Raw genomic sequence first — 12,766 nt, forward strand, 5'->3', positions numbered from 1 at the left:
CTTTCCCCAATCCTTGAAGTATGCTGAAAATGGGGGGCAGCAGCAAGAGATGAGTGTACATCATGTGGGCAACAGATGGTCCAGATGTCTCCAGCCACTGGCACACCCCAATGACATCATTGGTTTAGCAGCACTCGGAGGCCTAATAAACTTCTGCACCCCTGACATTTCCCATCCTTTCCCATGTCTGGATCAATGTGCTCCTTGATCTGGCAGCCCTTCCTATTGGCTTTTTATAAGCCTCAGTAGTATCCCCTCCATAATTCTGTCCCAGAAAAGAGAGTCTAACAGCCAACTAGTTTTAGCTCTTGCACAGAAGGAGACCATTTTGAAGAATCAAATACCATGCTTGGTTGCAGAATGTAAAAGTTTACTTACATACAAGATGATGAAAAGTCTAACTGACTAATGTTGCTGTTGAATGACAGAAATAAAGGATGAACATCAACTTTATTTTATGCTTCTTTGTCATATATTTTCATTGTGTTGATATTAAAAGATAAGGATCTGTGCCTCATTGCCTAAGGGAAGATTCTATTAGTTTCAGTACTCAGTAGGGTGAAAGATTTTATCCTGGACATTCTCCAGAGACCTTTTATATATGACTCACATCTTGGACTCCCACACTGGGACTTGAGCAGGGCTTCATGGAAGTTGTAATAGAGGATGAATGCTATTGTCATAATGATGCACTTGTAGAAATAAAGAGTTTATAGCAGAGGAGCTTCTAGAAAAAGTTGGTACATATATTTATTTTGATCTCATTTCCTATTTTTGCCCACAGACAAGCAAGCAAGCAAGCAAGCAAGCAAATTGCCTAGGATTTGTAATAATAATAATTATTATTTTTAAAAAAGAGGTAAAACTGCATGTGATTTTCTTTTTGTGGGTATAATATATATATTATTGGTCCTGGGTATTGTTCATTGACCTATGGGCATGTTTTATATTCCTTGAAACTTCTGGTGTGTTTTAAATGAACTGTAGTTGTTGAACTGGTTCAGTTTTGTATTGTAATGTATTATAACTATGGTTAGTGTATGTATGTAATTGTCTGTTCTGTGAGCCACTTTGAACACAGTTCATCTGTGGAAAATGGACCGTAATAAGCATTTAGATGGAACACAATCAAATACTCTCCAAAACGGTTAGTAGAGTATTGCTAACGAAAATGTAAAAGTTGAAGTCTTTTTCCTAAGGAGAGACATATACCTCTACCCCATCCTCTCTGACCCACCTGATCTTGCTCAATCATAACCATCTTGAAGGAAGAGCAGGATACAAATGTAGAGGAAATCAATCAATACTTGTCACAGCATACTCTTCTCCATGAAGAGAAGATGGAGGGAGCCAACACCTGAAAGAATGTCAGAGGTAGATACCTTGACATTAGTAGGGCAGCTGTCCCCCTCTGTAATGTGCTGCAGGAAATGGCACCTTCATTCTTTTTGTTACCACTCAGACCAGAGTAAGTGTCGCTGGGGTGTGGAAGCACAAGCCTTGAAGAACTGGAGGTTTTGACTAGGCCACATATTTTACCCAGCCACACCTTAATCGGCCTTGTGCCCAAATTTACAAGAATTAAATACTGCACTGTATATTTCCCTTGTTGTTGTAGGGTTCGCATTACACCAAGGACTAATTCAATTTAAAACATCAATGATTATTGAGAGTTGGCTGTGTTGGTTTCTTCAGGGTTCAAGATACTCGCCATAATCTGTGTTGGCATGAAGAAATTAATCACTGGAATTCACTAACTGTTATAAAACTTTAAAGTAAGCTGCAATTAGAAAACCAATCAGAGATCACAATATTAAGGAAGAAAATTTTCTCTTAATTTATGTTAGTGTAATATTGGTGTAATATCCTTTCCCCCGCCTCACTGACATATTTGGTTAAATAAGCTTTGGAGCACTGACAACAGAGGCACTGACTTCACATTATATGCAAACATGAATGTGAGAGTCCCCAATGCTGTCCTTTTCTGCTTTTTTTGAAAAGCAGCTTTAGGAAGAGAGAATTTGAAGCAGAGCAGTGTGGGGATTGAGGGAGAAGAGAAGGTACTTAACTCTTCCCCTGCCTGCCATTTATAAGCTCTAAACAGATTCCCTCCCAAACTGTTTTATGTATGCAGAGTTCAAAATGTGTGTTAGTGTGATGTGTTTGTGTGTGTAACCATCTGAGGGTGATTTGGAGGGTGATCTGTGTGTGGTGTGCTGCTTCCCTGCTCCAATTTCCCTTCTCCTGAAGTTGTTTCTAGCAAAAACAACTTGAACCTAGGAAGCAGTTCAAACACTTACTACATTTTACAGTATGCACTCTGTGTTTTCTCCTTGTATCTGTTGAACGGCCTTAAGAGCACGGAGTACTTAAACAGAATCCAGCCTGTAGAGATTCAAAAGTGATGTAATAACATGTTCAGAGAACACCTGGAAAAGTAAACATATGAACTTTATTATTTTCTTTTGATCCTTATCCTGAATTTCTTCAGCCAGACATCACAAAGAGAATTGATTTGATTCAGCATGAGAGCAAACGTCTTTGATTGTGCATCTTATTTATGTGAAAACTAGATTCGCTGATATGAGGAAGAGTTCGTGTTGGGCTCTGATAATGACATGTACAGAAGCTTATTCCCTAACCCTTTCCCATTCTTTTCTTTGTTTTTTTGGCAGTCATAATTTCAGACACCTAATAAGTCAATTTCTTAAAAGAGTGGCTTCCATTTGTCAGTGTGAAGCTATTCATGTTAACACATTAACCTGATGGGGAAGTGCTTGCTAATTTCCACATTTGATCTTTTTTGAAGCTGCCTTTCCCAAGCTTCCCTCTCCTAACTGGGTTCCAAGACTTGAAATAAGCCCAACTAGGAAGGAAACAGAGGTTTGGGAAGGGGTCATGGGCTGAAAAGCAACAGGTAGAGGAATGGCTAGGAAATCCCCTTCTGTCTGTCACTTTTCTTAATCACCCCCATCCTGCTTTACAGCTAGTTGGTGGCAGCCTGCATATGAAGACATGGGTCTGTTGCCATCCTGTCTTATTCCACTCTTAAATTGTTAGGCATCATTCATCACCAACACATAGTATCCAGCAGGCATCAAATTCCTTCCTGGATCAGCCAAACTGTGCCTAAACAAACTCAGACTTTGGTAACTTAAAAACACTGATCTTGACATGGAAACATGGTGTATGAAAGTGGAATTAATATATTAGGTGACTTATCATAGTTTATGCTGAAAATGCAGATGTTATAGGAAATCATGCTAAACAGTTCCCCAACATGTAGCATCTACAATTTCTGCTATGCTACAACTGAAAACTTGTCTGAGAAGAGATTGGGCTGTTCTAAAAAATGTGAAAAGGTCACTCTTTTTGAGGCATAGTTGTGAAGAACTAAGCCCGGCAACAAACTGGAACAGTGACTGATATAAAACCATAGTGGTTAAAACAGCTTTGAGTGAGCCACTTCAGCATAAGTCTTTATCAAGTGTGGTCAATAAAATACTTAAAGTGATCCAGTCTTAGATCAAAGAACAAACCCATTAAAGAGATAAACTGGTACTGGTAACACTATCTATTTCCCCAAAGGGGGAACACCACTAGGGCTCGTTGGTGGAAAAAGGGGTAACGTACCAGAACAAATGAAAGCATGAGCCCTCCAAATTTCACGTGTCATCATGAATTTAGGAAGCATAAGGGCCATCTGAACAAACAATTGTTCATTTACCTACATATCTGAGCTAATAAATAGGTGTTTTTATTGGGTGAATTCCTTAATCTGGGGCTAATGAGGAATTCACTCCCTGAGCAAGGAGTTCAGGATTTGACCCTGGTAGAAGGAGCTGTGCTTGTGGGTCTGCGTTCTAGAGTCCCAGCATATTGTCATATGAGCAGTTTTTACAGTGTTGTTTGGTGATCAGTCAAACCAATGATCGCCCATGCAAGTCCTGTTCCACTCTAGGCTACAGTTCCAACACCATTCGAATCTGCACTGAGGCCGAGGACACTTCATATGCATGCATCCACCTGGAAGAAAAACCAAAAACCAAAATAAGAAATTGCAAATGAGTTCATAGGCAAAAGTGGGTGGATGACCAAAAATTAAAATAATCGGCATATAATATTTAGAATTTACTTTGCTTGAGGGTGTGGCTTGGGAGAGGGTGTCCAGGGAGAGACCAAGGGGCTTTAGTGCGACATTTTGCCCCTGGGCCTGACATCCCTCCCCTGATTCAATACTGATCAATAAACTTACCATCCTTTTCCACTGGAACATGACACTTAGGGCATGGCTTCGTTGTTCTTTTGATTGTTTCTTTGGATGCCTCTTCCCATCGAGCCTGTAGGGCTGCATGCTCATCAACTCCATATCCCTGTAAAGGGGGAGGAAAAGATGAACAGAATGCTGCTCAAGCAGAAAATAGGACATGTGGCTGTTTCTTTCAGTTTGATCCTCCTGTGCAGATAATGAGGAGGGCAGATATTACTTCCACCTGACCAGAGAAGCAGTTTCCAGAGGAGCAGCCCTGTTAATCTCTTGCCACAAAGCCAACATAGAGTCTTGTAACACACTGAATTCTCTCTGTAAGGAAGATGTGAAGAAAGCTCTGCTATAAGCCAGAATATCACCACCATTGTTGAAGAGTGAACCATGTTTTTGTTTTTTTATTGTTTTATTGGTTGTTGTATAGTTTCTGTTTTGTTTATAGGGGGTGGGATCAGGGATGCGTGGGAGTGGGCCTCAGCCAACAGAATGGTTGGGGCAAGTTCCACGGGGGTGGGGAATGCACTGGGACATCCGATCTCAGTGATCATAGGCAGGAAGAGGAGTTATGCTAAGACCAGACCATGCCATTATTGAGGAGGCAGGCTTAGTCGTTGTTTGAAGACTATCCTTGCCTCTGGGTCTGGTCTGGACCGGATAGATACTGGAATCAACAAGGGAAACCCACATGACTTGAAGGTGTTTCTGTGCAATGCTAGGTCAATGATTCATAAGACTATTGCCATCAATGACTTGATCGTGGATGGAGGACTTGACCTGGCATGTGTAACAGAGACTTGGTTGGATGAAGCAGATGGGCCTGTCCTAGCTGCTGCTTGTCCACCAGGTTTCTCTTACGCACAGCAACCCAGGTCATGTGGGCGGGGAGGGGGGTGTTGCAGTGATTTTTAGGAAGTCACTAGCTTGCATCAGGCATCCTACTGGGAAGACCCAGTTCTCTGAGTGTATGTTCTGGAAGTTGGGCAATAGGGGCAGTACAGGATTGCTTTTGGTGTACCGACCTCCCCTCTATACCAAGGATTCCCTGCCTGAGCTGCTTCACCTCTAGTGACATGGGTGATCTGACACTAAGTAAAAATGAAACAAATAAGTGTCATGGTCAGATCACTTCCTGGTGCAACTGGACTTCTCCATGATTCTTCCCCTCTGCAGGGAGGTGGGACCAATTTGGATGGTCCGCCCCCGCCACTTAATGGATCCAAATGGTTTCCAAAGAGTGGTATCTTTGTTTATGGCATTTCAGCTGATTCCCTGGTGACCCCTTGGAATATGGCATTAACCAGGGCTATTGACTATCTGGCTCCAAAGCGCCCTCTCCAATTGCATGGAGCCCGGACAGCCCCGTGGTTCTCCCCGGAGCTGAGACAATTGCTGAGATGGCTAGAGCTCCGGTGGCAGAAAACTCACTCTGAATCAGACCAGACACAGGCTAGAGCTCAACGTCGAGCCTACCAAGTGGCGACGACGACGGTGAAGAAGACTTTCTTCACCACCTCTATTGCATCTGCAGAAAATAGTAGCAGGAGACTCTTTCAGGTGGTTCGCAATTTAATAGAACCATCTTCACCATCGGGGCCTTGTAAAGACCCCAAGATCTCCTGCAACGATTTTGCAAAGTTTTTTGCAGATAAAGTCGCTCAGATTCGGAAGGAGGCAGACACCACCGTGGGAGCAGGGCCGGGGCGGGAGAGTGCTGGAGCTTTGTCTGGTCAAGTTGCATGGAATCAATTTCAATCTGCTACCCGCAAGGATGTGAACAGGCTGCTTGGATGCATGAAACCAACCATCTGTCTCCTTGATCCTTGCCCATCCTGGCTAATAAAAGCAAGCCAGGAAGGGCTGGGTGATGAGGTCTGCGGGGTGGTGAATCTTGGTGAGCGTTCCCAGACCCACTGAAAGAGGCAGTCATTAAACTGCTTCTTAAAAAAACATCTTTAGACCCGGCCAATATGGCCAACTATCGCCCAGTCTCAAATCTTCCATTCTTGGGCAAGGTGATTGAGTGGGTGGTTGCTGAAAACTCCAAGTACTGTTCTGCGGGGACAGGGGGCGGGCTGTTGTGGAGGACTCCCTGGTCCTGAATGGGGAAACTGTGCCCCTGAAGGACCAGGTGCGCAGCCTGGGAGTCATTTTGGACTCACAGCTGTCCATGGAGGTGCAGATCAGTTCTGTATCCAGGGCAGTTGTCTATCAGCTCCATCTGGTACACAGGCTGAGACTCTACCTGTGGGCTGTCTCACCAGAGTGGTGCATGCTCTAGTTATCTCCCACTTGGACTACTGCAATGCGCTCTACGTGGGGCTACCTTTGAAGGTGACCTGGAAACTACAACTAATCCAGAATGCGGCAGCTAGACTGGTGACTGGGAGCGACCGCCAAGACCATATAACACCGGTCCTGAAAGACCTACATTGGCTCCCAGTACATTTCTGAGCACAATTCCAAGTGTTGGTGCTGACCTTTAAAGCCCTAAATGGCCTCGGCCCAGTATACCTGAAAGAGCGTCTCCACCCCCATCGTTCTGCCCGGACACTGAGGTTCAGTGCCAAGGGCCTTCTGACGGTTCCCTCGCTGCGACAGAGGGCCTTCTCGGTAGTGGCGCCCGCCCTGTGGCGCCCTCCCAGTAGATGTCAAAGAGATAAACAACTACTTGACATTTAGAAAACTTCTGAAGGCAGCCCTGTTTAGGGATGTTTTTAATGTGTGACATTTTGATGTATTTTAATCTTTGTTGGAAGCCACCCAAGGAGCTGGGGAAACCCAGCCGGATGGGCAGGGTACAAATAATAAATTGTTGTTGTTGTTGTTGTTGTTGTTATGTAACTTGATAAATGGTATTGCGTGACTGGGTATTATTATCTTAGCAAAACAAATGAGGCCAGCTTATATATTCACCATCTTCCAGGAACCACCACAATTAACTTGTTTTGGGAAAGCTCATTGCAAAATCCCACACTGAAGCCAAATTATGAAATTGTATGCATTGCTATATGATTATAGAAAACCATCACCTATGTGTAAAAGACCAGCCTTCTCAATCATGCATACCTGCAGCAAAACAGATTAGACAGCTGTTGTTCAACAAGCAAGAAGCATCGCTTGGTCAGCAATGACTATACAGTAATAGTCATGAACTTCTTGCCATCTTCTGGTGATGGCAAGAACTGCAGGCTGAAAGCAATTCTAGATGCTCAAGCTCTCCTCATCAACCTGTTCTGCAGAACTTATTGTTTTGCTATTGGGACATGCTTTGGAATGATTAACAGAACCTTCTGCCTTTCCCTAGCCTGCTTTTACATGAAGGAGAAATGATTCACACTACAGTAAAATAAATGTTACAATATTTGAAAGGGAAATGTTTAGCGTCTGTGCCAGAAAGTTACTAGAACAACTAAGGATGCTTCCAGAGAACCTGTTTATAGAGCATTCATCCTGACTAGCTTGCACAAAGTTTGTGGGTAGGTTATATGAAGCAAATGTTATCTCAAACTTTGCAGTGCATTTCCTCATCCCTTTCCTTATTGCAAAAAGTAGAATTTGGGGGGGGGGGCTGGTTTGTTTCACAAGAACACCAAATCAGTTTTACTTGTGCAACCTGAACTTGCCAGTATGTGATTGAATTCCACCCCCCCCCCAAAAAAAAATTAAGGGTCTGGAAGCTTTAAGTGTATAAATAGCAGAAACCCTAAGCCCACTTTGGGTGACATCCTATATATCATCGTGTTAGGAACATCTGATCTTGACATAAGAATGTGGCTACATTAAAAACATCATTTTTTTAACTTCTTCAGATGTATGTGGGGTAATCTAGTGGAAGAGGGAGCACCCCCCCACTTCCTCACTTGTGTTGTCCCTCTTTGGCTTCCCACTTGTGTGAGGAAAAACGAGAAAGGCAGGACAAATCCTGTGTACATTGGCCAAAGGTCCATCTAGTCTAGCATCCTGTTAGACAGTGGTTAGGCAGATGCTCGTGGGAAGACTTTCTTTTCCAACTATGATTGTTGATTTGATTTAAATGATGAAACACGCCTCTGTCAGCTGGTCCTTGGCCTGAGTGTACACAGGATTTGTCCTGCCCCCCTCGTCTTTCTTCACACAAGTGAGTGGAACCCTAGGAGCGACTGTATGAGTGAGGAAGTGGGGGTGTTTTTCTTCTTCTACTGGATCACCCCACATGCATCTGAAGAAGTTCACAAAACGACTGTTTTCACAATAGGATAGGAGAGCAAATACTGCAAACAGTCCATTTTACATACCTTTGCAACTAGTGCCAAATTATGATGCCATCTCTTGAAGAATCTTGAAATATATGTGCAGGTAAGCATAGAATAGAAAATACTTGGCAATGCTAGGGTAGTTAGCTTCTAGCAGGCACTGGGCATATATCACCTAACACACAAAATACTTTCTAAATGGAATCAAAATGGCAGATAAAATTCAAACTGTCAAAAAATAACATTGTAAAATTTTAAGGCAGAAGGCCCGAAAACGGTTTTGTAGCATTTAATAAATCCTTAGATCACTTCAATTCCTGTAAGGAGTAAGAGAGGCCTCAAACAATTTTTCTTCAGCTCAAATGTGTTCTCTTTAGTAACATAGTGCCACCATGTGGTAAAATACTACGAATGCACCAAAGTAAAGCGGAAAAGCCCTCAAGTCACTGAATGATTAAATCTCTCTCTCTTTCAGTGTATACACGATGGAAACTCTCCTTTGACATGTCCTGAGAAGTATGTACACGATTACAATAAACATTACATTTCTAGAGGGGTGGCCATATTAGTCTTCAACAGCAATACTAAAAAGTAATACTACAGGTCAACAACATTTTTGGACCAGTAGGCACATTTGAATATCAAGAACGTGCTGTGGGCTCCAGTCACAAAATTGCTACCCGGGGAGCGTGGCATAATATAACATGGCTGCTATGAGGGCCATAAGAGAAAATGAGAGAGAGAGAACAGTCATTGCTCCCCCCAACCCAGACAACACTAGGTTTACCATGGGAAGTCTGCTATGTCCTGCTGGCCTCGATTGTGGAGCTCACCCAATATTGTTCTATCTCTCTCACACAGTGATGCTGCTGCTGTCTAATAACAGGGGGCAATCTGCAGTAACAGGAAAAATATACAAGGTGGCCACACTCTCTCTCTCTCATGCACAGGCTCACTGCAAATATATAGTTCATAGAAACACATGCCTCTCCCTCCTTCCCTCTCTCTCTCTCTGCCCAAGTGCATCTCTCCCTCTCTCACAGATCTCACCAGCCTGCCCATGAGTTGCCTCAGGGCAGCAGGATCTGGAAATCTAGGAGGGGCAGCACATCTAGTCTCCTTGCAGTGTGCCCTCTGCTTGTTGGTACCCTCATCTTGCGCCTCTGCTGCACATTATTATCTGTTTTGCTTCTACCAGTAAAATGTCCCGGGCCAGCCCTATACTAACAAGACAGTCAAGGAAAACTCACAGAAATCAAAGCTATCTTGGTCATCATGCCACATCTGGTGGCAATTGGCATTGCCCAACTTTAAACAAATCATATATTTATTTGCCTCCTAGCTGTGGCTTTTTGGAGGATTCAGCACACATAATGCATTATTGTTTTCTTATAGCAAGCTTCTCTAGGTCCCTACGCAAGTAGTTCATAACTGCCCATCCTCTGCAGTCCTGTACATCCAACACAGCAAATGTTGATCAATCATAACACACACGTAGCAACCTGCCTTATACTGGGTTAGACCTTCAGCCCATTAGCACACTGTCATTTACTGAGTGGCAGAAGCTCCTCCATGTTTCAGACAAGGTTTTTGTTTTCACCAGTCTCATATGGAAATGCCAGGGATTCAGCTTGGGACGTTTTGTAAGTAAAGCACAAGCTCTACCACTGAGCTACAGCCCTACTTTATGGTAGCTGCCGAAAAAGTAAATGCAATTTTTGGAAGCAGAGGGTCTGTATATACTGTACATACTGCTTTGGGGAAAAAACCTGATGTCACCTTTTCAGTACAGATAGGCAAGTATTGATATCTGAGATGAAGGACTTATCCTATATAATAATGTGCAAGTTGTCCCTGCGTCCAAGCTGTCCCGTGTGTCCCTGGGTCACTGCGCATGTCCCCCAGGGAAACAGGGATTGGACAGAGAGACAACGGCCAACCGCCGCTCCGCCAACCGCCGTTCCGAAGCCCAGTCTCATGCTGGAGGTGCGCGGTGAGGTGGCGGGGGAAAGAAGCGCTCCCCCCGGCAGCCTTGCCGCACACCGCCGGCATGGGATGGCGCTTCCTCGGCGAACACAAGCAGGCAGACAGCCCGCCTGCTTGCCTTCCCCGAGGAAGCCGAAGCGGCAGCGGGCGCCGAGGGAAGCCGGCTTTGGCTTGGCGGCGGGAAGAAGGGGAGGAATTCCTCCCCTTTTTCCCGCCGCCGCCAAGCCAGTCCCCGAGCCGAAGTGCGGCGCGGCGGGGGCTTTTTGCCGTTTGCCTTCCCGGAGCGAAGGGGGAGGCAAACGGCGAAAAGCACCCGCCGCGCCGCACTTCGGCTCGGGGACTGGCTTGGCGTGCGCGGTGAGGCGGCGGGGGGGGAGGAGAAGCGCTCCTCCCCCCCGCCGCCTCGGCACGCAGCGCCGGCATGGGACGGGGCTTCGGAGACCTTCTCCGAAGCCCCGTCTCATGCAGGAGGTGCGCGGTGAGGCGGGGGGGGGGGAGAAGTGCTCCTCCCCCCCCCGCCGCCTCACCACGCAGCGCCGGCATGGGACGGAGACCTCCGAAGCTCCGTCCCATGCCGGCGCTGCACGATAGCAGCGTTCTAGCGCCCGTTTTTAAACGGGCTGAATTCCACTAGTTAACATATATTTTGGCATATCATGCCTACTTTTGATCCTGTGATTTCAGAAGGACAAATTCATGCAAGACCAGAGTGAAACCCCCTACTCCCACAACTATAAGCACAACCACATATTGCTGAGATGTGGGTGAAAGTGTTGGGCCCATATTGCTGAACTATTTAAGTGTGTTCAGCTTCAAGATCACATTACTGTTGTAGCACAAATGAAAGTGAATTTCTCAGTATTCCACTGCCAATAAGTTGAACTTTAAAGAACTTCTTTTTCATTAGGATTAATATATATAAATTGGCTCGCTGCTTTACCCCATCATGCTGTATCTCCATGTTTATGGCTTTTTAATGGGTCTTGACATTATCTCAGCATAATTGTATTGAAATAATCTTACCCACAGTTTGGCATTTAGCCTCATAGGGTGAACAACAGGCCTCAGAACTACTATGAATTTTAAAGATAATGATATTCAGCCCAAAGAAGCCATCCTGTTTGAAAATTCTCTCAGTACTAGGAGAAACAATTTATGCTGTTAAATTAAGTCCCCCTTTTTAGTTCCAACCACAAAAGTGTCCTTAGTAGCGAATTAAATGCAAGTTTGTTGGCAAGAAAAAGCTGACAAACTTTTCAGAAATGTGTCTTAACTAAATACAATCCCAAAAGGCCTTTCAAAGAGGCCACATCTGTGCTAACTAATGACACTGTTCTGTAAGTTTCTAGAGGAAGAAAGCAAGGCCAAACAACAACAACAACAACAACAACAACAACAATAATGAAATCAATAGTATGGCCAATTCAGCAACTATGTTGAGTGCAAAAACATAGACATAATCCGTAACACCTTTTTAGGCCCCAAATAAGACTTCCTCTCTTCCTGCAGACAGTCTTAGATGTTAAGATCAGCAGAGAAAACCCCCTTGGTTCTTCCAGTGCCCTCTGATGTTTGAAGAGGTGACGGCCCAGGAGAAAGGGTAGCCCCTAAGTTGTGGAATTCCCTTCCCATAGAGGTGCGTCTGGCATCTACATTATGTAGTCTTCTTTGTATGCTGACATCACACCTCGTCACTGTGGCCTTTGACACCCAAGATACATATTTTAGGACCCAACCCATTCTCTTGACGATAATCTCTTTTAATTGTTTTTAATATCATAATTTTAAATTGTTGAGACCTGTCCTGGGTCCTCATGGTGAAGGGCAGGTAAGAAATCTAATCTAAAAGTTATTTCTCAAACTTCTATTTTTTTTTTTAACATAATTTTTATTGGTTTTTACAAATTACAAAAGATGGTACATACATAAACACCTTTTCCACCTTCTTCCCACCCCCCTCCATGGGTCCTCCCCTGCCACAGAAGTATCCCACGCAGGTGATCAGTCAGAAGTGGTCCATTTTATGATTGGGTTTCTGTCCTCCTCCCCCTCCCCTGCCCCCCAAGCCCCCCCCTGCCACCAGGGAGCTCCAGTGAACCAGGGCAGTACGCAGGAGTTCATCCATCCAACCATCTATTGTCATACCAAAAAAAAAAAGAAAATACAAAAAGAGAAAAAGAGAAAAAAGAGAAGAGGAAAAAAAAAGACAAAAAGGAAAAAAGACAAAAAAAAAAATTCATCATAATTGTTAAATTCATAATTGTTAAACCATATTTTGTGG

The 12,766-nt window shown here is 44.2% G+C and overlaps 1 protein-coding gene across 3 annotated transcripts in view; it reads right to left on the reverse strand.

Annotated features, from left to right (window-relative positions):
* Positions 1 to 2,432: 2,432 nt before the first annotated feature.
* The window catches only part of PRKN (parkin RBR E3 ubiquitin protein ligase), a 602,317-nt gene continuing 591,983 nt past the window's right edge, over positions 2,433 to 12,766 (reverse strand). For all 3 annotated transcript variants that reach the window (XM_088666303.1, XM_035108599.3, XM_088666302.1), the window contains 2 exons: positions 4,256 to 4,373; positions 2,433 to 4,026 (listed from right to left, as the gene is read on the reverse strand). In XM_088666303.1, the coding sequence (XP_088522429.1) occupies positions 3,917 to 4,026; positions 4,256 to 4,373 (228 nt within the window). In that variant the 3' untranslated portion in view covers positions 2,433 to 3,916. The remainder of the gene's footprint in view (positions 4,027 to 4,255; positions 4,374 to 12,766) is intronic.

Source organism: Zootoca vivipara, chromosome 3 (assembly GCF_965207765.1).
Source record: "Zootoca vivipara chromosome 3, rZooViv2.hap1.1, whole genome shotgun sequence".
Taxonomy (NCBI): domain Eukaryota; kingdom Metazoa; phylum Chordata; class Lepidosauria; order Squamata; family Lacertidae; genus Zootoca; species Zootoca vivipara.